The sequence below is a fragment of the Suricata suricatta genome, chromosome 12, assembly GCF_006229205.1.
Source record: "Suricata suricatta isolate VVHF042 chromosome 12, meerkat_22Aug2017_6uvM2_HiC, whole genome shotgun sequence".
Taxonomy (NCBI): Eukaryota; Metazoa; Chordata; class Mammalia; order Carnivora; family Herpestidae; genus Suricata; species Suricata suricatta.
In genome coordinates this window covers 54,017,118-54,040,482 of record NC_043711.1, presented here as the reverse complement: position 1 = coordinate 54,040,482, position 23,365 = coordinate 54,017,118, and the positions used below count along the sequence as shown (strand labels likewise).

Genomic DNA, 23,365 nt, shown 5'->3' with positions numbered 1-23,365 from the left:
CAGACATCAGTGCAAAGGCTTCTCTAATCCATCTTCCTAAGAAGAGTACACTCCGCCCTTTTCAGACTGATCTCTGTAAAAGAGGAAACTATGCCCAAACACTAGACCAAACATTGTAGGTGAAAGGTTCCCTTCAAGCCATGAGTTTATATGAAATTTACCCACAACATTCAGAGGACAGAACCTATCTCTTTAGCTAAGGTCAGGTATCCTATAAAGTTCAGTAGTGGTGGCAGCCCTAGGTTTTTCTGGTCTTGGTTTCAATGAATCCTGGTTTCCTAGGACTTGAGGGGAAGGGTAGGCAACTTCAGGCTGAAGCAAGCTAGCAAATGCACAGATCATGAATACTACTCCCAACCCAGAATGATCACAGGAAAAAAAACTAAAACATAAACAGAATTCTGGAGTCTGGAGAAGATGGCTGCTAGGCAAATGATCTAGACATTCCCTTGACTCGTTTAGGCTGTAATAGAAGATTTCTGGACCCCTTCCCTTCTCTAAGACTAGCTTTTTCAAGATGCTTTCAACTGAAATCAGAAACTATTTCCTTAGAAATACCTCCCAAGATAAGAAAAGGTTACATATTCTATTTCCTTAAAGCATAAACTAGAGGGTTATTAACCTTACATTACTGCCTCATGTTATTCTCACAAACTGCTTGGTAATGTGCCTGTAAAAGGTTTGGGTTTGGCAACTAGGGATAAAAAGCCCCTTTGCTATAGACAAAGACAGACAAGATGGCCATGAATTTTGTCAGAGTAGCTCCTGAAGCAGGAGCCAACAGATGTAATAATGCATGTCATCTTCTATATACTGAGACCTCAGAACATTTTCTAAGAACCCAAGCAAGCATACCACCCCTAAATGGTATAGACTTTTGAGAAACGTACCTCATCTGAAGAGTAGGTATATTACAGTTGATATAACCTCCTCTTGATATTCTACCTTCTGCATCTTTTTCCCTGAACTTTTTGAATACTATGGTAAAATATCCCTGACATTAAATTTATCATTTAATTATAACTATTTTAAAGTGTACAACTCAGTGTCATTTAGTAAGTTGATAATGTTGTACCACTATCACTACTATCAAATTCCAGAACATTTTCATCACCCCCAAAAGAAACCCTCCATCCCTTCCCCCCTCTCTGCAGCCCTTAGCAACCACTGATCTACTTTCTGTCTCCACAGATTACCCTATTCTGGACATTTCATGTAAATGGAATCACATAATATGTGGCTTTTTGTGACTGGCTTTTCCCCCCACTGAACATTAATAAATGTTTTATACATTTATCCATGTTATACCATGCATCAGTATTTCATTCCTTTTTCTTCTTCTTTTTTATTGTGGTGAAAGACACAGAACATAAAATCTACCATCTTAACCATTTTTAAGCATACACCTGAGTGGTAGTAAATCCATTCATAATGTGCTGCCATCACCACCACCCATCTCCGTAGCTCTTTTCATCTATACTCATTAAACAAGAGCCCCTCATTTCCTTCAATCCCCAGCCCCTGCCAACCACCATTCTACTTTTTGTTATTAGTCTTTTGCTTTTCACCTGATCTTCATGCTAACCTGGATGTCCCGGGCCCGTTCATAGGACTGATATGCGATTTTCTCTTCCATGCTGGCCAATTCCTGCTTCAAGTTTAAGATTTCATTCTGGTGGAGCTCTGTTAGGTCATTTAGTTGTTCTTCTAATCGTTCACATCTAAGAAGGGGGAAAAGTTAGAATTTTATGCATTCTCTATTTTTCCTGCTATTATTCACATCCCATCCCCAAAATCCTTTCTGCAAAGGAGGAAAACAAAAGCACGGAGAAATTAAGTCAGTGCCCTGGGGTAACAAGGCATGCCAGTGGGTTCAGCTCTCAGTCCCTGGAATGGACAGCTTGTCATAAGGCCAGATCATAGCAGCAACATGGTTTTTCCACAATCTTCTCAACACACAGTACTTGCAACAATGCCAGCAGCCCTGGTTAGCTTTGAGCATATTCATAATAAATGAGGCATTTCTTACTCTTCTCTGAGCAGCATAGTGGAGAGGCAAAAACTAGAGTACAATTAAGCAGATCTCATTACAAGATAAACAGTACATAAATGGAAACTGACCTTCTAGCAGTCACCAGTAGCTTTATTCTGATAGTGGACAAGTCACTCACCTGGATGTTCATGATTCAGAGCCCATCATCCCCATGGCCAGGCATAGTGTCTAGGTCATCTTAGTCAACAAATACTTACTGAGACTCTGCTGTGTACCAGGTATGTTCAAAGTACTAGGAGTACTGTGGTAAGCAACACAGGATGCCTACCTTCAGTAGTTTACATGCCAAGGTGTGTGGCGGGGGGGGGAGGGGAGGCAGAAAAAACAAGACAATTGCAGGTATGGGTAAGTAAAACAAAATCAATAGGGGTATACGACAGAGTGCCTGGTGGCTCGTTAAGCTGGAATGGTCAGAGAAGACCTCCTCCCTGCTCAGCACTCTCCAACAATGAGAGCTGAAACTTGAATGACAATATGAATGGACTTATAAAGATGTGGGGGAAGGAGTATCTTAAGCAGAAGGTATAGCAGGTATCAAGTTCTCAAGATGGGAACTAGCTTGGCAGGTCTGAGGGACACAAAGTAGGCCAGTGTGGTTATAGCTGAGAAAAAAAAAAAACAACCCAGGAAGAATGGAGGGAAGTGAGGTTCCTCAGGAGCAGGTCATTTTATTCATCTTGTATCTCTAGCACTTAGGACTACCTACGAGAAGGTTATCTACATAAAAGATGGAACCTGGGCTGGGCACCTAAGGACCAGTAGGTTTGAAACATTTTTAAAGGACAATATCAAAGATTTTAGGTAGAAAAAGAACATGGATAAAGGGCAGGAGATAGAAATGTATAGGATGATTGGAATGATGGATCTATGTTGGAGAGAAAAAGGAAATCTGGCCTTTAAAGGTAGGCCTGGAGTTGGGATTCTGGAACAGATAGTAAATGGGCCCAAAGCAGACTGCTGACTGGGAAAAGGTGACATGATGAACACAGTGTTTTAGGAAAATGGGTTAACAGGGTAGGTTGTGTCTGGAAATCCCAGGAACCAAAGAGCTATGTAGGTAGAAGGATAGTTGAAAACTAACCATTAAAAAAAGACTTGAAAGGGAATAATAAACACATTTCTAGGTTATGGTGGATAAAATATAAGGTTCTCTCTGTTAGAGGGCACAGTTCAACAGAATATACTACCCCTGAATGCTACTTGGGCAAGCACACACCCAACATTAGCAATACAAGCCTCTGAGGACTTTGTATTAAAAAAATAAAAATACCAGAACTCAAATACTTAAAACTACCTTCCCCTTTCCTTGCTTTTAACCCCATATATAGTACATAAAATTTTAAGGAATGCACAGAAGTTTTTCTGTTTAAGTAACTTTTGTTGCAACATCACTGATATTCTCCCTTCCAATAATCATATCATACACAGTTACATCCTAAACTCCATTCTTTCTCTAAGAAACAAGGATTTTTTAAAAAAAGGCATAGCTGACCCTTTTTACTGTATTACTGAATCCTACTGAGTTCTCCTTTATCTTGGATAGGCATTTGTACTGCTTTCCTTCACACTAAAATTCTCTTACTAAATGTGATGGGACAGATCAGAAAGTGTTTCCAACCTTTACCTTTAACGAGGGTCAATATTATCTGTGACTGCCTTTTCCCTTCATCTGCTGCCCCAAGGCATGTGTTCAGAAACAGGCCCCACCCCAGAACTGATTTTCTATCAAATTTTAAGTCCACCAACTGCCATAAGAATGTTGATACACTATTGCCTTTTCAGCCTCATCCTATTTTACTTAGCTCACTGCTCTGCAGTGGTTTTAGTGTTTGATGATTTTATCATTCTCTCTCCTCACCAGAGATAGAACAGAGATTTTATGAAAGGAGTGCTCCAGGGACATCTGGGGGTCTCAGGCGGTTAAGCGTCCGACTTCGGTTCAGGTCATGATCTTGCGGTTTGTGAGTTTAAGCCCAGTGTCAGGCTCTGTGTCTCCCTCTCTTTCTGCCTCTCCCCTGCTCACACTCTGTCTCTTTCTGTCTCTCAAAAATGAATTTATGTAAAAAAAAAAAAAAAAAAAAAAAAAAGAAAGAAATAGGAAAAAAAAGGAGTGCTCCAAAGTTATCAGTCCCTTGAGATTTAAGGGAAGGGCTGGGCCTAGCAGCAAATAGCCCTCCTAAGCTAAGGACTGATGCTGAGTGGCAGGGAGGGGAGCATGGCAGTGGTGGCAACAAGTCTGCTGATGAAAACAGACCCATGTGATACCTCTGGCGTGTTTTGCAGGATTGTATAGTCTTTTAGGCCTTTCAGGAATGTTAGAGAATCTTATTTGATATTAAACATGCCTCACCATTAGAACAGAATGAAAGGTAATAGCAGCAGCTGCCATTTATTCAGTGCCTATTATATATCCAAATTCATTTCTAAAACCCCAAGAAGGTAGTAGGTATTATCTTTACTTTACAGATAAGGAAACAAAACTCAGGTGAAGTGCCTTGCCTAAGGGAATACAGAAATTAAGTAGGGAGCAAAGATTCAAATCCATGTTAGTTTGATTTTCAACCCAAGTTCTTAACCTTTACCCTGTGATGCCACTTTGAAATGACTCAAGAAGCCCAGATTATTTAAACTCCCTTTGTAAGTAAAAATCTGAGTCAGGTCTGTAGCTGATCCAAATTACACTGCACACAGGAGCTAGACTGAGGTACAATGGCATGACTGTTTGGAGCTTGATGTCAAGGTGGAGTCAATAGGAGGAGGAGTGTAATAAAAATGTTACAAACCTAGCATCAAATAGAGAATAACAACCAGTGTTGGGGAGGATATGGAGAAATCTGAACTCTCATACAGCTGGTGGGAATGTAAATGGTGCATCAGCTTTGGAAAACAGTTTGGCAGCTCCTTCAAAAATGGAAATAACGAAATGTCCATTAACTGATGAATGGATAAATAAAATGTGGTATAATCATACAATGGAATATTATTTGGAAATAAAAATAATGACACATGCTACAATATGGATGAGCCTTGAAAACATTATTCTTTTTTTTTTTAATTTTTTTTTAATGTTTTATTTATTTTTGATACAAAGAGAGACAGAGCATGAGAGGGGGAGAGGCAGAGAGAGAAGGAGACACAGAACTGGAAGCAGGCTCCAGGCTCTGAGCTAGCTGTCAGTACAGAGCCCAACGTGGGGCTCGAACCCACGAACGTGAGATCTGACCTGAGCCAAAGTCTGAGGCTTAACCAACTGAGCCACCCAGGCGCCCCATTGGAAACATTATTCGAAGTGAAAGATGCCAGTTATAATATACACTGGGGAAAATGATTACCCAGGTATAGCCGGGAAAACTTGGCTTTGAGTCTTAGGTCAGCATCTCCGAAGTTGTATGGTCCTCGTTAGGTTACCTCACTTTTCTAAGCAAATTCCTTCACCTATAAAATGATGGCAATAATCTTAATCTTTTATATTCATTTGAGTAGGGAGAGGCAGAGGGAATCCCAAGCAGGCAATGAGGAGCTTGAATCCACGAGCCATGACATCATGACCTGAGCCAAAATCAAGAGTCTGACACCTAACCGACTGAGCCACACAGGAACCCCTAAAAATGTTTCCACTTATTTAAAAAAGCATCACTTGAAAATATACTCCCTGAAAGGAATTCATGCACAATTTGAAAATCTTTTTAGCCAGTCAAGGATGTAGGCTCATAGCAGTCTATATCAATAAATATCTCACACTCGATTTTACATGTCCCTAAGATTATCACTATTTCATGTACCTCCCTTCCTCTCTAGAGTTGTTAAAAGATAAAAATAGGTTCCCTTACTAGAAAGAATCTTAAACTCTGGGGGTTAGAAAAGATCTTAGAAATCTAGTTAAATCTTTCAATTGAGGAGTTATTTCTATAACATCCCTGATAAGCAATCTCTCCTTGAATCTTCTGACCCCTGGTCAGACGCGTTATCCATTGCGCCACTGGCCCCCTCCAGCAATCTCTCCTTGAATACCTCCAGTAGCAGGGTTTCATTTATCTTAAAGCATGCCCCCCACCCCTCGCCATTAGAGAAGTTCTTTTTAAAACTGAACTAGGGGCGCCTGGGTGGCGCAGTCGGTTAAGCATCCGACTTCAGCTCAGGTCAAAATCTCATGGTTCGTGAATTTGAGCCCGGCGTCAGGCTCTGTGCTGACAGCTCAGAGCCTGTAGCCTGCTACAGATTCTATGTCTCCCTCTCTCTCTCTGTCCCTCCCCCGCTGATGCTCTGACTCTCTGTCACTCAAAAATAAATAAAACATTAAAAAAAAAAAAAGTCTTTGGAATCCCAAAAAGCAAGCTACTCCCTTACCTGTATTACCCCTATGCTTGCATTCAGCAACAGGAAGTAGTTCTCAATCCCTGGTAAAGTCTTGACTGCTCTTGTATCTGTCAGTATTATTGGGTGGGGGCGGGGAAGGGGAGAGGGGAGTAAAAAAGGGCTAGTTTAATTAAATACAAGGAAGAGACTACACAGGGCAAGGGAAGTGGGGGGGTGCCACATGCGAGCACAAGTCCCTCATCAGTATCATTCTTAATTCAGTCTGCAGACAGTGTTTCAGTACTCTTTCTCTCCACATGCTATTTGTAAAGCTATGCCTTCTACTGTCTTCATCCTGGGTGAAGACACAGTGGCCAAGAGAGGGCAAGGCCAAGCCAGAGCTCATAGGCTGCTGCTAGAGAATATCCCAGCCCCAAACCTGGGAACTGTCCTTGTAGGGCAACATACACTTTGCTGTGCATTATAACTGGTCAAGTGAGAAGATGTGGTAAGGATCATGAGAGCCTGCCTGCTCCTGTGAACAGTCAGTGGAGGAAGGCCATGCTGGGGGACGACGGTTTAGCTAGCCTATTCAGTCATTTCATTTACCATTTAGGAGCCCCATGCCTACACATCTAGTTGAAAAGCAAAATGCATTCATATTTATGTTTTGTTTATCCTAACGTTTCTGTGAGCACCCATCATTGATTGAAGGGGACAAGGATAAAGTGAACAGAAATTTGCCAATGGCAAGTGACAGGCGGATTAGGGTACAAACTGTTTCTTCCTTCAAAGGTTTAACACTCTTTTTATTTTTAAGTAATCTCTACACCCAATGTAGGGCTTGAACTCAACCTTGAGATCAAGAGTCACGAGCTCCACAAACTGAGCCACCCAGGCACCCCCCAACACTCTCTAATATTCCTTTGAAATGCAACCCTTGCAACCCATTCTTTTCTAGAATTTTAGATCCAAGTTGATGTAAGAAATTTAGATTTTTTAGTATATATAGTTTTAAGTCCCTACTTAATTAGACATGCTTTATTGACTTCTTTTACCCATTGAGGTACTTCCCCCACCCCACCCCCACCCCCCACTGCCCTTGAAGCATATCCTTCAGTATTTCTTTCAGCAGAAGTTTCAATGAGTGGTAATCTTTGCCTATGCATGTCTGAAAGTGTCTTAATTTCACTTTTTTAAATAAATTAAGTAGACACAGCATTCTTCAGATCACAATTATTCTTCCTTAGCACTCTGAAGATGTTTTTACATTGTCTTCTGGCAGTATAATCTCTCATTTGTTTGGTCCATTTCACATTGAGTTTCTTTCATCATCTGGAGTATTTTCAATATAGTGCATATGCAAAAGCCCTTAGCACTTGTTCCTAACATTCTTTTTTTTAAATGTTTATTTTGTGAGAGAGGGCAAGTGAGAGCACCAGCGGGGAAGGGGCAGAGAGAGAGAGAGAGAGATTCCCAAGCAGGCTCTGAGTTGTCAGTGGGCTCAATCTGAAATTAGGAGTCCGATGCCAAACCAACTGAACTACCTAGGCGTCCCTCCCAACACTCTTGAACCTTATTATAAGCCAATGTTTACCATACAATGGTCACCAATGTGTCAAGGTTCTGGAAGCCATTTTCAGGCTGGATTTGGTTTACCTCATATTAGAGCTAAAGGCTCTCTGTCTTCAATTCTTCCACTTTGTGCCCTCTTTGTACTTGTGTTTATATGCAGTTTTATGCAATTTGTACCAGCTGATGGATCTGCTCAGACTGGGTTTTCGATTTAAGCCCAGACTCTGCAACTCACCAGTGTGAGTAACCCTGTAAAGAGGCAATCTACCTACTCCAAAGAGCAACTGTGAAGACTGAACAGGAGTTAGGTATCAAATGCCCTGCACAAAAAGGAGCTCGATGGGAAAGATCTATCACAAGTACACATTTCATTTCATTTCTGTCTTTTATAATCCTCCCAGATCCCTCCAACAATCCCTACTTATTGATTGCCATGCAGCTTCTCTCAAGTGCTCTGTGGCTCTACTGTTCAAGGCTTCCTACTTCTAATTTTTTTTCCTCTTTAATCCTCCATTTCTTCATCTATCACCACATTCTCAATTTACATTTTTTAAAGTTTTCACTGTTCCAGTATATTCAGAGTTTTTTTCTGTGGCATCACACAAATGGGTTTCTGGGTACACATTCTGTCCTTTTCAAGAAGAAGGCTTGTGGAGAGAGGCTTTTGCCTCTCTTACTTACTTCCTCATCAGGAGGCCCAGCACAAACATACAAACGAGTCCCTGCTATTTCCCTGACTCAAGTTTGCCAGATAATCAAGTCTATTCACTGGGAACCAAGTCCTGTTCCAAGCTTTCCTTTAAATTGATGAAACTCTCTTACCTACTTTTCTTTCACGGCATCTGTTTTGTATGCGTGAGAGGGAAAGTATCTCAAGTAAATTTCAACTGATCTTTGCAAATCCCTAAAAAGAGTCAAGTAGAAACAGTTAATCCTCACCATCATCTTGTAGAAAATAAAGTCCTTCAGAGATTGAACAATTTACTCATGGTTATATGAGACATTAATAGCAAGATCTCCTCAAGCTGGAGTTTTCCCAAATGAGAAAATATACTATTGTTCCCACAGATAGTACTTTATTAACAATTAGTTAAATAGCAAAGTAGCACGTGGGTGAGTAGAATGAGCTCCATTTCCCCACAGATGAAACCAGACCAACCAACAGGTTAGGAGACTTGCCAAGGTGACACAAAGCTGCAGAATTCAAGGTTTGAAGCAAGACCCACAATAGGTCCAGTTGAAACAGCTGCATTAATAATTCACCAACTAATAACTACTGGCATTTGCTTCCCTCTTCAAGTCATTACGAATTACCTGGAGAATGAGGACTTTCTGAAAGAACAGAAAAGTCACAGCTGTTACTGTGTAGCTGAAACCCTATTTAACATTTACATTTTTTTCTAATAAGAAACCCTTATTTATTTACTTAGTTATTTTTGAGAGAAAAAGAGTGTGTGAGAACAGAGAGGGAGAGAATCCCATGAAGTGCAGAGAGAGAGGGAGACAGAGTGTGGAGCCAGGACTGGGGCTTGAGCTCACCTGATGCAGGGCTGGGGCTTGAGCTCACCTGATGCAGGGCTCAACTCACGAACCGTGATAATATGATCTAAGCTGAAGTCATATGTTTAATCAACTGAGCCACCCAGGCACCCCTCATGTTTATTTTTTGAGGGAGAAAAAGAACACGTGAGCAGGGGAGGGTCAGGGAGAGAAGGAATCCCAAGCAGGTTCCGCACTGTTAGTGCAGAACCCATCATGGGGTTTGATCTCAGAAACTGTGAAATCATGACCTGAGCGGAAATCAAGAGCCGGACGCTTAATCGACTAAGCCACCCAGGTGCCCCATACAGTTTTTTAGTTTTCTTTTTTCTTCCAAGTAGGCTTGATACTCAACATGGGGCTCAAACTCATGACCCCGAGACCATGAGTCACATGCTCTATTAAGCCCGCCAGGTACCCCTACACTCACACAGTTGTGTTTAGGTTACCATAGTAAGCACCTCCAATCTGCAGGAAACATCAGGGAGGAAACCAAGAAAGCCATAAACTTTGAGGCTTTTGTAAAATGCTATGAACAAAGAGGTTGGCAAGATGCCCTCATGTCGTGGAATGCGGGTCTCCTGGGCCGCTTCAGCACCTTTAAAGAACTTCGCTGGGCCTGTCATTGCTAAAATACTTTCGCTGATTTGTTCACCCAGTTCATGGAAGTTTGTTCCTCAGCTCTTTTCACAACCTCACAACCCACAATTTGAAAGCACACACCTGATCAGGCTTAGCAATTTGCAGTCAAACACTTTTCAGTGCCATCAGTCACTTTTATGTGGCTTACATAACCTATATGTGAAATTATGGTCTGAAATCAGGCTAACACAAAGAGCCCAGTAAAGATGATGTGGTGTCATTTTGGGAGGAGGAGTGCATGTCGGGGAGGAATGTAGGGTTCAATCTACATCTAGTTAATCAGTGTAAGCATCAAAACATCAAAATACTAGCACCAATAATAACAATAACTACACACCCCATCCCCCATGCCTTTTTATGTGTGGCGTCTGCCTCTGATTCATGAAGACATTTCTACATTAATCCTTACATCCTTTGTCCCTGGGAGGTACTTCAATTTGTAATTAAGGAATGGGAGACTGAGAAAGATGCTGTATCTTCTTCCCCTTGCTAGGTTCCTTAGTGAGGTGTACTGAGATTCTGAACCACTTGGTTCATACTTCCTCTTTTCAGATTAGTTTTACTGTTGTCTTCTAAAACACTTATTGTTTCTCTAATAATAATAATAATTTCTAATCAAATGCAAAATCTAAACAACAAAAAAAGAAAACATCTACTACTCCAGTTCCCACTACTCTCATTATTAACATTATAATCTCTTTTGTTTTACTTGCTAGGTTTTACTTCCTACCAAAATCCTAAAGCAAGGAAGTTAGATACCTAGGGAATTCATAGAAAGAACACCTCTGTCCTTTAATTAAATATTAATATCAGATCAAAGACTTGGCGGGAGGGGGGGGGAGTAAGGGAAGGTAAACTGTGTACAGCCTTTCACATGTGAATTTTTAAAATCAAGAACTCTCTGTAAGGGATTTTAACCTCTTGAAATGACACCAATTAGAGTTCTCTTAACATGAAAGGAAAGGCAATTCTTGGTCCTACAAGTATATGTTTTGAGTGGCATGTGTTTTCCATGAAACTCCAGCTTAAACACAAAGTAGTATGAGATTAATAATCTCATTTTGAGGCTTTTAACTCAAAGAACACTTGAATAAGGTTTGACTTCAACTATTAGCAAACAGAAAGCCTTAAGACTGTAAGAGCTTTTTAAAATAAAATTTATAAAAAAATAAAATGAAAGTTATGTCATATTTTGGCAGATGAAATCCACCTCCCCCTTAAGTAAAATCTGCTCTATTTACAAAATATAAAAACACATTTAGATTTTGTTGTAGGTAAACAATAAATAATAATATACAAATTAATAAAAGTGCTTCAGCCACTGGATTAGTACACACAGGATTCCTCTTCCTAGATCAAAGAGAAGCTAGTGCTTTTCTGGTCAAATTCCTGATGAATGAGGAGCTGGAGGAGTGTCAGGCTGAGGCGCCTCACATAGTGCACCACGCTTTGGGTGGGGCTCAAACGTCCAGAGCCATCTCCGAGAGCCAGTGGTGCTTCCCTAGTTGGGCAACAGGTTACTAGGACAGGATGACTGAAAAATCTTGTAGAGCAGGTATTTAGAGAAACAGGAAGAACTAGGCCCCAGTGCTAACACCAACAGAGACCTGAGGTAGCTGCTGCCAGTGTTTGACCAGAACAGAGAGACAGAGGTAGGGTAGGGGTGTGACTGTAGTGGGAACTTGAATATATTCCTGACTGAATTAGGGAAAGTGGATGTCCTGTCTTTACTTTTTGTTACCTCATTTGTGTTGAAGCCTGAAAAGAGGCTAGGGAACACTGAACTAGCCTTTAATTGGAAAAGTAAAAAGCAAAGAATTAGTCCCCCAAACTTTCAGGGCAGGCAGTGCATTATCTTAAAGACAAGAAACAGCAGATGTCTAAAGTATATAGAGAATAAATAAAATCTGGTGGGGGGAGGTGGCTTTCTAGTTAATTTGAAAACTTGGAAACGACAGCTTTCACACATCCGGACACACCACAGACTCTAATAGGCACTTCCACATTCATGATCTCCTTTAATAATCTCAACAAGCCTATAGAATAGGTATTATTACCTTGTCTTATAGAGAAAACTGAGGCTCAGATGAGTTACATACTGTCACACAGCTAACTAGTGTCAGAACTGGCAAGAGAATTAATTCAGGCTTGTACAACCTCAACTAATTACTGAAGTAAAATAATTTCTCTTTCTTTCTCCTTCCCTCCTATTCTTCCTCCATTACCTCTTCAGTGGCTAAACTGGGAAGAGCACACCTATAAATCTCTTTTATGAAAGATCTTATTCTTCATAAGGACAAATTTCAGTTGGGCTTTTTTTCTTTATAATAGCTAATTTGATCCAATATTCTCAGCTTCAATTTCAGCTTACTGTTCAAACCTAGTCTACATATACTCTGGAGACTCTCAGATCAATTTACAGTTGATATAGATTTAACACCTGGAATAATGGAGCTAAAATAGCTGTCTCTGATCATACCTTTCTCATGTCTAGTGATGGTAAAATAAAATAGTACTTAACTATTTGTTTAGTTAAAACTCCAATGGCCTGTGCTAATTGGGTTAGCCTAGCTACCCATGGTTCCACTGCATGTGATAACTGCTAATGGTGACTGCCGCCTTCTATATTTTTGCTCTTATGACTCAGGGCAATTTAAAATATCCCTGGGCTTAATACAAACAGTCTGAGAAGCCGGTTTCCAAAGGACAGTAATCCCCTTAAAATAGAAGCTTTCAAAATGGCATTACTGCGTATGAACACACGAAGGGTTTCAGCCTGCCCTACATGACACTGCCATATACTGGCAGTAGCTGAGTAGGATCCCAGGCCAGACCTCCTAAGGGAAAAACTACAAAAGGAACCTGTACAACTGTCAATGAATGGTTTCCCAGTTCTCCCCTATTTTCACAATGCAATTTGCCACAGCTCAACTTTTTCCTGTGGTGGCTCAATAATATACTGCACCCACCAGGGGAACAGGACTAGTCCTCCAGTTTTTGGCAGAGTAAATATATGTTAAGCCATCTTACTGTGTGACCTGGCCAAAGTCACTTTATCTTTTTGGGTCTCAGTCTAGTCATGTGTAAAACGAGATTAAACCAGACATCTAAGGGCCCCTTCTATTTCTGAGGTACTACATGAATGTAGGTTCCACTAACAAACCTGTGATAATACTTTAATGGGGTGCAGAGACTATATGAACAAGAAGAATATGAAGTTAGCACAATTCCATCACTAAAAAAGATGTCTAAACTTTGCATCCTACTTTCCCAAAATATATGCTCTCACTCATAACTGAGAGCCCAATGCAAAGCCCAAAGACTAAACACCTAATTCCTGATCAAAGGTTGAGGTGGAGTTCCTATCTAAGCTTTGTTACAGTGGCTTCCTGGGCTGAGTGCATGTGGGTGCTGAAGACATGCTGGGCATGGCAGTTATGTGGGTGAAGAGAGAGACTGTGCTCCACAGGCTTTTGAATGTTTGATTATTTCACAGTAAGTAGATGGTCTTGGGTAAACATATTAACTTGGTGCTACTCACAGGTAGAGAGCAACAGAAAGCAATTGAATGAGTGACATTACTGAGAAGGAACTCTGCAAAGGGTGAAATAAGGATGGAAGTAAAAGTTTCCTAAGTGGTTTCCCCTATTATGTATACTGCTGTAGAAAACTTTCCAGAGCTTTCATATTCAGAGAATTTTATAAAATATATTAGAAACAGTGACTCAGAGGGTGCCTGAGGGGCTCAGTCAGTTAAGCGTCCAACTCTAGTTCAGGTCATGATCTCACAGTCTGTGAGTTCGAGCCCCACATCAGGCTCTGTGCTGACAGCTCAGAGCCTGGAGCCTCCATTGGATTCTGTCTCTCTCTTTCTTTGCCCCTCTCCTGTTTGTGCTTTGTCTCTTTCTGTCTCTCAAAAAAAAAAAAAATAAATAAATAATAAATAAAATAAATGGTAAAAAAAAAATTAAAAAAGAAACAGTGACTCAGCTTTTAGTGAAACACACACTTTGACCTGGAAAAAGCCCCATACCTGATGCAATGCTTCCTAAAGCTAAACTATAGGCTGGTCTTTTAATCATACAGGTTTCAGAGTTGAGCTTGAGGAAAACAAGAAATTGTCCTAAAATGAAAAAAATACTCTTTGGAGTCAAATAAAATGGGGCTTGATTCCTGGCTTTACCACTTACTGAGTAACCTTTTGGCAAAATTTAACTCTACTGGGCCTCAATTTCCTCATCTGTAGAATAGGGATAATACAACCACCTGAAGGGCTATTGTGAGGATTAGCAAATATATATATAGCATCTGGCGTTATGTACGCCATAGGAGTTCAGTAAATGCTGTTAGTGTATTCCTCCTCATCATTTAAATAACGAGCAGTAACACTGTACATGGCCTCCCTCCTGTCAACTCACATATTAGTAAAATAAACTAAAGCACAGAAAGTATATAGAGATGCATCTAGCGCAGCCACGTACACTTTAATTGGTTCTTGGTCACAGAAGAGTCCCTTGGGGGTGCGGTGGTGGGAGAAAAGGAAAGAGTTCCTTACATCCATCCCTAGATAGTCTACTTCCTTCCTAGACAAAAAGCCAAACCTGTAACAAAGCTGAAGTAGAAATTAGTAAACAGAGGCTGTTGCAGGCAGCTCAGTAACAGTGTGGAGTTATGGAAAGGAAAAAAAAAATTTTTTTTTATAAAAAGAACTTTAAAGAGTAAGCTGTCTAGGACTATTTACTGCAGAGGCACATAAGCTTACTACTCTCACTGACCTGAGAGTAACAATGAGCTAGAACACTACTGCTCTAGCTATTTCCAATCAAGTTAAGGTTCGGCGTATTATTCTGTTAAAAGGGAGAGAAAGTCTCTCAAAATGTTTAAAATGTGAAAAGTTTTTGATGCTTAAGAATAAGCATCAATGTGTGGAAAAATTTCACTTACAGGAAACAGTTTAAATGTCAACAAAAGTAAGTGTACTTACTGGCTAAAAACATGTAACAAAGGAGAAATTTTTAATTGCTCTATACGTGGAAATAGTGGTGCAACAAAATGGTTGAGTCGAACAGTTGTGACATTTCTGCTGCATTTACTGGTTAAAAAAAAAAACAGGCTTTCTTTTTTCATGATCCTATTTTAAGGGATGCCTTGATGGTTCTGTCTGTTAAGCCTCTGACTCGTGGTTTTGGCTCAGGTCATGATTTCACAGTTCATGAGTTCAAGCCCCACATCAGGCTCTGTGCTGACAGTGCGGAGTCTGCTTTGGATTACCTCTCTCTCCCTCTTTATCTGTTCCTCCTCTGCTCTGCTCTCTCTCTCTCACACTTTCAATTTAAAAAATTAAACATACCATTCATTTACTTATATTTACTTGTATTCATTTAATCTCTCCTTCTTTATGTATATAAAAAAAGATTCTGTTTTAAGAAAAGACCATTCTAATGGTGAGGTGATATGACAAAAGTCAGATTACACATTATACTATGTCTCACCAAGTTTTACTTGGCTCTCCAAGTTTTACCCCTGGTTTTGAAAATTCTCGTTTTCTTTATTCTAAAGACTAATCATTTATTAACTATAGAGAACCCAAAGTGCAATGAAAGAAATGCACTTCTCAGTACCTCACAAGTGGTTTGGACTTGATTCTTATAATGAGGTGATAATGATCACCTCTGTAAAATTCTGTCCTGTCTCAATTATTTATTTATTAAAAAAATTTTTTTTAAGTTTATTTATCTATTTTGAGAGCAAGCAAGGCAGGGGCAGAGAGAGAGAGGGAGACAGAAGATCTGAAGTGGGCTCTGTGCTGACAGTAGAGGGCCTGATGCTAGGCTTAAACCCATGAACTGTGAGATCATGACCTGAGCCACCCAGGAGCCCCTGAATTATTTTAAATGGATACAAAACTGCGCCTTAAAAGACCTGTTTTCCTCTCTGATTTTCTTACAATGGCCTACATCTGACTTGAAGACAACAAGCTCTGTATGAATTTTAAGCTCTAAAAGAATTTAAAGACCAGAATATGCTTTACCATCCATTCAAAATAAAGGGATCAAAGCAGGCTATTGTGGTTTTGAGCAACTTACTGTGGGAGGCCCACGTCTCAATGTTCAGAGGGGTTTATTTTATTTTATTTTATTTTATTTAAGGTTTATTTTGAAAGACTGAGACAGTGCAAGTGGAGGAGGGGCAGAGAGCAAGGAGGAGAGAGAGAATCCTAAGCAGGTTCCATGGTGCCAGTGCAGAATCCAATGCGAGGCTCAAACTCCTGGAACTGTGAGATCATGACCTGTGCAGAAACCCAAATTTGGGGAGCCAACCAGGTGCCCAGAGGGGTCTATTTCAATAGAAGCAGTAGCAACTGCCACCTAACATCAATCGAGCATTGAGGGGACCAGGCACTGAGCTACATGCTTTGCACAAATTTTTCCATTTAAAGGTCACAATAAGCATATGAAGGGCTGTTATTATTCCTATGTTACAGATGAGGAAACCAAGACTGAGAAGATTAGAAACTTGTCCAGTTTTCAAGGTCAGCAAGTGGCAGAACTAGAATTTGAACTTGGAAGTTACGTTTCACACTGTACAAGAGATCAGGTGTTTTATTTTCAGAGTATATTTTAACATTTATTAGACTGCAGATATTATGTTTTAAGTCTATGAAAGATATATAAAACACTGAAATAATAGTAATATATTTGCCTTTAGAACCTTACTTCTCTCTCCCACACTCACTTTTCTTTACCCTTAAAGTCTTAAGTTAGAATTGAAGGACAGGAGCAAATGGTAAGAGGCAGGACTGAATTACTGAATAGTATTTTTACCACATGAACACAGCTCTCAGCTCTAACTTTTCTCAGAGCTAAGTGATGCACATGAACAATTTATTACAAACCTTAACATTCTCTCTTAGAAGCAAACAAACAAAAAAAAACCCAAAAACTTTTTTTTTTTTTTTAAAGAGGTAAAATGGACCCCAAGAGACCATCTGTTCAACCCTTGGTATTAAAGTAGAAGAAGTGATAATTCCCTTGAGTTAGTTTCTGGGATAGGACCCAAACTCAGGTCTTTCAAGGCCTCCTCTGACCTGTGGCTTCTGTAACACTGGCCCTCTAGCGAGGTGGCCTGTCTCTGCCTGACAGACTTTGGATCTGAATGAGTACTCCTTGGGGGATATTTCTCTTTGCGTGTGGTGGAAACAAGGGGGGGGGGAACACATATTTAGAGAACTAAGGGTGGTTTAATATGAATATGGAGTGTAATACAAAACAGAGACCAGCTTCTACCTTTAGCACAGATGATGACTCAAAGCAGTTAGCCCTTTGAGAATTCTCCAACTACTGTAGAACCATTTCATGTTTAAGTCCACACCCATTCAAACACTTGCCAATTCATAACAAAGGTAATGGGCGCTGTTTATCCGGATATATTTTCAGTCTACTCTCTCTCTACCAACTACCAGCATAAGTGCGTTTAAGGCCAAATACTTATGGTTTCATTACATTTTAGGCAGGCTATATCTTAGATTTTTCTTAGATTTCTTAGTGTTCTGATGGTTATAGATCTTTTGAATTCAGTGTAGTACAATTGTAGGTTGCAATGATTTGTGATTCTGTGATAGTAAATAAATAGGTGGAATGTCTTAGAAAGTGCAGGCTTCGTGTGAAAGTCCTAAATTGGAAAAGAATACTAGAGAGCTACAGTAATTGTCATCCCCTGACCAAAATGCTTCATTGGTGTAAGATCTTAGGAGTCATTGAACTTTGGTGTGTCTCTATTTTGCTCTGATAGGACCTGTGTAGATGTCACAGGACATATCTAAAGTGCTCTGGACACTACAAAAAAAGACATCCTTCTCAGACCTTTTAAACCCACTCCCACATATCCAAAGGGAAGTGAACTGCAAACAGAAATAATTCAGGATTTTAATTCCATATAACTTACCTATATCGTTCCTCCTGTAAGGCCTGCATTATTAATGAATAGTCTCTCTGATAATGTTCCTTGAGGGTCTCAAAGGATTCCTCCAGTCTGGCCTGGGTTTCTCGGATCTCCTGGATCTCATGTAGTAGTGCATCAAATCCTGAGCTCTGCATGTCCAGGGTGTTTGTTTTGGAGCTGGATGCTCCTACAGCAATGCCTCCAGTGGTGCTATTGGCTCCCACAGAGCCTGAAGTGGCACTAGAACAGTCTTCCTCACTACCATATTTTGGGCTTGACTGAAAGTTTGAAATCACCCCCAAAGCCTTCCCCCCATCATCCACCTGTCCTTCCTCTAAAGAGTCCTTCAGGTTTGGGATGTTGTCTGCACTGCCAAATTTATTCCGGATTAGTGAAGCAATCTCTCTGGGTTTTGAGACTACAGCCCCTGCTGCTGAATGGGTTGCCTGGGAGAAGCTAGAAAGTCCACCTTTGACACTGTCCACCACACCTTCACTGAAACCAGTCACCTTTGCTCCCACATCCTTCAGACCCTGGTGCATGTCCCTGAAGACATCCTTCGGCTGCCGGGGAATCCCATTCTGCTCCACCTCTCGGAGCTTCCTGTGGTAGTGCTCAAGCTTCTTTTGTAGCTGGAGGATGGTTTGGGCGGATTTCTGGTTCTTCTTCTCAAAGACCTGCTTGATCCGGGCAGCCTGCTGCTTGTCTGCACTGTTGGCAAGCTTCAAGTACTCAGCAACGTTGTCGTCCCGGGCTGTTTGTGCGATCTTGATCTGCTCTGTGAGCTTCAGGATCTTCTGCTGCAGATGGGCAATAGCAGCCTTTGTGCGCTGAGGGTCCGGTGTCCCGTCCACAGAGTCTGTGTGGATGCTGCCATCGGTACTGGAGGCCACCGCACTGGAAGTCTGGGCGAGGCTGCTTACTTCCAAACGCTCGATCTAGTGTAAAAAGAAGTGGATGTTAGAAGGAGCCCAAGAAGACTACCTCTCCAGAATCAAGAGGCCTAATGTATTGAAAATTTACATACTCTCAGATCTCGGCACAGATAGTTGACCAAATTCCTCCTGTCCTGTACCAGTCCCATCTCCTTCTTGGGTATTGTCCTTATACATACAAGTATACTTTGCTTTACACAAACCGACATATGAAAAAATATTTGCACAAGATGTAAATTGGGGATGTCCTCCTTTGTTACAGAATGTATTACAATATTTCTTTAAATAACAAAGTTCCCCTAGTAGGTTTAAAGCATGACTGAATTCACAAATATTTTTCATACATAGTTTTGTGAAACAAGGTACATCTGCATTTCAGTTTAATTATATGAAGATTATTTTAGTATTTAGACATCACTGTAATTCCAATCCATGCTCTCAGATTATGGTCATCCAAAATGCTGGTGAGAATAGGTATTTTACTGGCTAGATATAAAAATCCTATTTTTTATCACAGTGTCTTTTTATCCAAAATATGTCAAGGGTGACGAATTATTCTCTCTATTCTAACAGGGACACTCAATTGGTAACTGAAAACAGGTGGAGGTAAGAAAGATGAAGGTACTACTGCAAGTGCCAAGGATAAATGTGGTATGCTCATAAGAGTTAATATCCCAGATCGTAAGTAACTGTGATAAACTTGGGCAAGAGAAAGTGAATACTGAGGGAGAACAACAGTAAGAGGTAAGAAAATAATCAACAACTAAGTTCAGGTCTTTTGGAACTCAGACTTTGTGAGTTCTATCCAGCCAAAGGTTTTTATTAGACTAGGGACTCCAAAACTTTACACACAAAGACTATCCTTCATATGGGTGAGCTACCATTCAAAGGAGATAAAGAAAAAGACAAGCTGCTCAGATCTGAAAACTGAATCTATCCAATTTCAGTGCTGTGAGCCAAAGCTGAGGACAGGTCAGGTTTCCCTAACTCAGGAGAAAAAAATAACCCTTGGGTGTGGCTTGTGGTACATTAGAGTAGGGCTCATGCAAAAAGTCTTTAGAAATCGCTCTCTACTGAGCAATAACAGAAATAAATAATAAAGGGACCATCTCAGGGTAATAAAATTCCCAGTATGAGGGCCAAATTACAAATTACCATTTTGGAGATTAAGATCATAACACTTTATTTGATCTCCAACCTTAATCTGTAACCAGCAGCAATTTGATAGAAAGAACTGTGGGTTACCCTCGTATTTTAAAACCTTGAATTACATTTTTGTGATAAAATACCAAAGGTGAAATGTTTGTGAAATGTTGATAATTAACTTGTCAGTCTTTGTTTCATCTTGATTATATCTCCTCAGTTTGCCATCTGAGCAGGAATTACGGTACTCTCTAACTCCAACCATATTAGTTTGTTACTGGAATTAATTTGTACTACTGATGTGAATAAAAACGTACTTCCTTTTTAAATGAACAAATAAGAAATAATGTGCATTTAAATAAAATCAAAAGATAATTTAAAACTGAAATGAAGAGCAATATGACATTATGTTCCTCTAACAACAAAAATGTCCAGGATAGTTAGGGACTAGCACAATAATTATTTTGTGTAACTTCCTCCATCGCCCCCATTCATTTTTAGGTGCAAGCTAACAAGCAGTGAAAGGGCCAGAGGGAAACAACAGAAAGAATGAGCCAGAGTCCCAGATAACCATGTTGCCAAGAGTTGAAAGTGGAGCTCCTAGAAACCCACAGAAACCCACTCTCTTCAGTGCCTTACAGTCACTCTCTTCAGTTGTGTAGGGGGTCCCACTGCGTGATTTTCTTTCTGAATGGATTTCAGATCCCATAACTATAGTATGTAATAGACCCTGACTGTATACTTAGGTTTAATAGCTCAAATTTACCAAAGGAAAGGAAATATGAAAATATGAAATACCACTGGCCCAAGACTACAAGTTTATGCATTATCTGGTTTTCTTGGGTTCTTTGTTATCTGAATATCAGAATTGTGTAAAGAAGTGCAGGTACACAGAACAAGCTTAACTATTACTCAGGGAGAATAAATATTGATCATACTGGTGAAAATATGGTTTTGGGAGTAGAATCAAGGTTTTATTATATATCTAAACTTGAAAAAACCCACAATAACATTTCCATATAATTATTTATAAACGATCACAGCTTAGTTGTGATTTTATTTCCCTACCCAGTAACTTAAGAGGTAGACCAGACTGTCTTTAATCTGACTTCTGTCCTACCTGAGCTGTGTGGGGCCACACTATCTTTCTGGTACACGACTCCCACTTAGAGTCATCAATTTGCCTGCAAGAGTATATCTGACAGAACCCACTGTCCTCAGTCTTCAAAGAAAACTAACCCCACAGCTTCTGCAGGAGTGAAGTGTAACACCTGAAACTATGAATCGTCAGTTACTCAATAACTCTTCCCGATTTTGGCAGGCACTATCCTTAAAAAGGAAGGAGAGAGAAGAGGGAGAAATTGTGATGGGGGAGAGGGGAAAAAAGAGGGAAGAGGAGAAGAGGAATGAAGGAGGAAAGAAAAAGATAAACTGAACTATAGATTTACAGAACAGGGACTGTGAGTACTCTCTTAATATCTTTTGAGCTATGAACAAAAGCCCTCAGAGGTAAGAATGCTTAGCTGTGAGTTATAAAGGCACCAATTGAAAAGTGGTTCTCTTTTCCAAAAGACTTTGCTGGCCTATTAGGCTATCCATATATAACAACATAAAATTAGATTCCTACCTCATTCCAGACAATTAAATTGCAAATGTGAGGAGCACATTTTATTTTTTAACTTTAATTTTTTTAATGTTTGTTTATTTTGAGAGAGAGAGTGTGTGTGTGTGGGAAGATGAGTGGGGGAGGGGCCAAGTGAGAGGGTGAGAAAGAAAATCCCAAGCAGGCTCTGCCCTGTCAGCACAGAGCCCAATATGGGACTCAATCTCACAAACTGTGAGATCATGACTTGAGCCGAAATCAAGAGACAGATGCTTAATGGACTGAGCCACCCAGGTGTCCCGAAAAGCAATTTTTAAACGTTTTAGAAGGCAGTACTGGAAAATAGGGAAGGAGTTTCTTAAACATACATGAAAAGGCACAAATAAGAAGAACAAAGCTATTTAATTTGGCCATGGATTCTGGCACAAAACTGGTTGGGTTCAAATCCAGCTTTGCTACTTACTACTCATGTGATCTGGGGCAAGCTGCTTAACCTCTGCATCCATTTCATCAATTGTAAAATGGGAATAATATGAATGCCCCCTTCAAAGACTGTTTTGAGGATGAAATGAGTAAATAAACACAAAAATGCTCAAAAACAGTCCTGGGCACAGAGTAAGCAGTTAGTAGTGGTTGTTATTTTTTCTATCATTCTAAGTAGTTCTTTTTAAAAATTCAAATATTAAAAGATTCTAGAATATACTTCATTTTAAGATCATCTACATTTCAGGCATAATCATGGGACATATCGAGTATGAACCAAAAGGATAATGTAATTCAAGGTACTACAATACAAGTAATAGTTATCTTTCTTGATGTTGGTCTTGTGGCTAGGCAGCTGGCTAGCTAATCTTCCAAAGCTCACAACAGTCCTATGAAGTAGGCAATGTTATTACTGATTCACAAATGAAGTGACTGTGAGGTACTTCCTATTACCTTATCAAGTGGCATTTTGACAGCAGCAATATCATTTATTCAATAGGGCTTCATGTGACCATAGGCTGAAGGGCTTTCATGAGTCATCATACCTACCAGTGTAGCAAGTCCTGGCCACTTACGGCTGGGAACAGAATTGATTTGTACAGAAAAAAGCTAGGAGAAAAAACCAGTCATTTAAATATATTTTGATTACTTATTGTAAGCTAGGCAAAGTGCTACACAGCTAGAAGTATGGTCAAAGGCTACAATTCATTATCTAACTGTTGCTATAACAAACAGATATGCTGCTTTGTTTATACTTTGTTTCTTACTATTAATGTATTTGCTGGGGCGCCTGGGTGGCTGGGTTGGTTAAGCATCCTACTTGATTTCAGTTCAAGTCATGAGCTGACAGTTCATAGGACTGAGAGCCCTGCACTGGGCTCTGTGCTGATAGCAATGAAGCCTGCTTGAAATTCTCTCTCGCCCTAATCCTCTGCCCCTCCCCTGCTCACACTGTCTCTCTCTGTCTCTCTCTCAAAAATCAATACACATTAAAAAAAAAAAAAAAAAAAAAAAGAATTCATTTGCCCAGGGGTGCCTGGTTGACTGAGACAGTAAGCCATGTAACTCTTGATCTTGGGGTTGTGAGTTTGAGCCCATGCTGCATGTAGAGATTACTTAAAAATAAAATCTTAAAAAAATTAATTTGCCATGCTC

General features: G+C 40.1%; 1 protein-coding gene across 8 annotated transcripts in view; it reads right to left on the bottom strand.

Annotated features, from left to right (window-relative positions):
* TMCC1 (transmembrane and coiled-coil domain family 1) overlaps positions 1-23,365 on the bottom strand; it is a 190,418-nt gene that overhangs the window by 8,267 nt on the left and 158,786 nt on the right. For all 8 annotated transcript variants that reach the window (XR_003900805.1, XM_029916466.1, XM_029916463.1 and 5 more), the window contains exons 2-3: positions 18,050-18,984; positions 1,586-1,721 (exon numbers count right to left, since the gene is read on the bottom strand). Coding sequence is in view for 7 of the 8 variants with exons in the window: in XM_029916466.1 (XP_029772326.1) it covers positions 1,586-1,721; positions 18,050-18,984 (1,071 nt within the window). In the remaining variant the exon portion in view is untranslated. The remainder of the gene's footprint in view (positions 1-1,585; positions 1,722-18,049; positions 18,985-23,365) is intronic.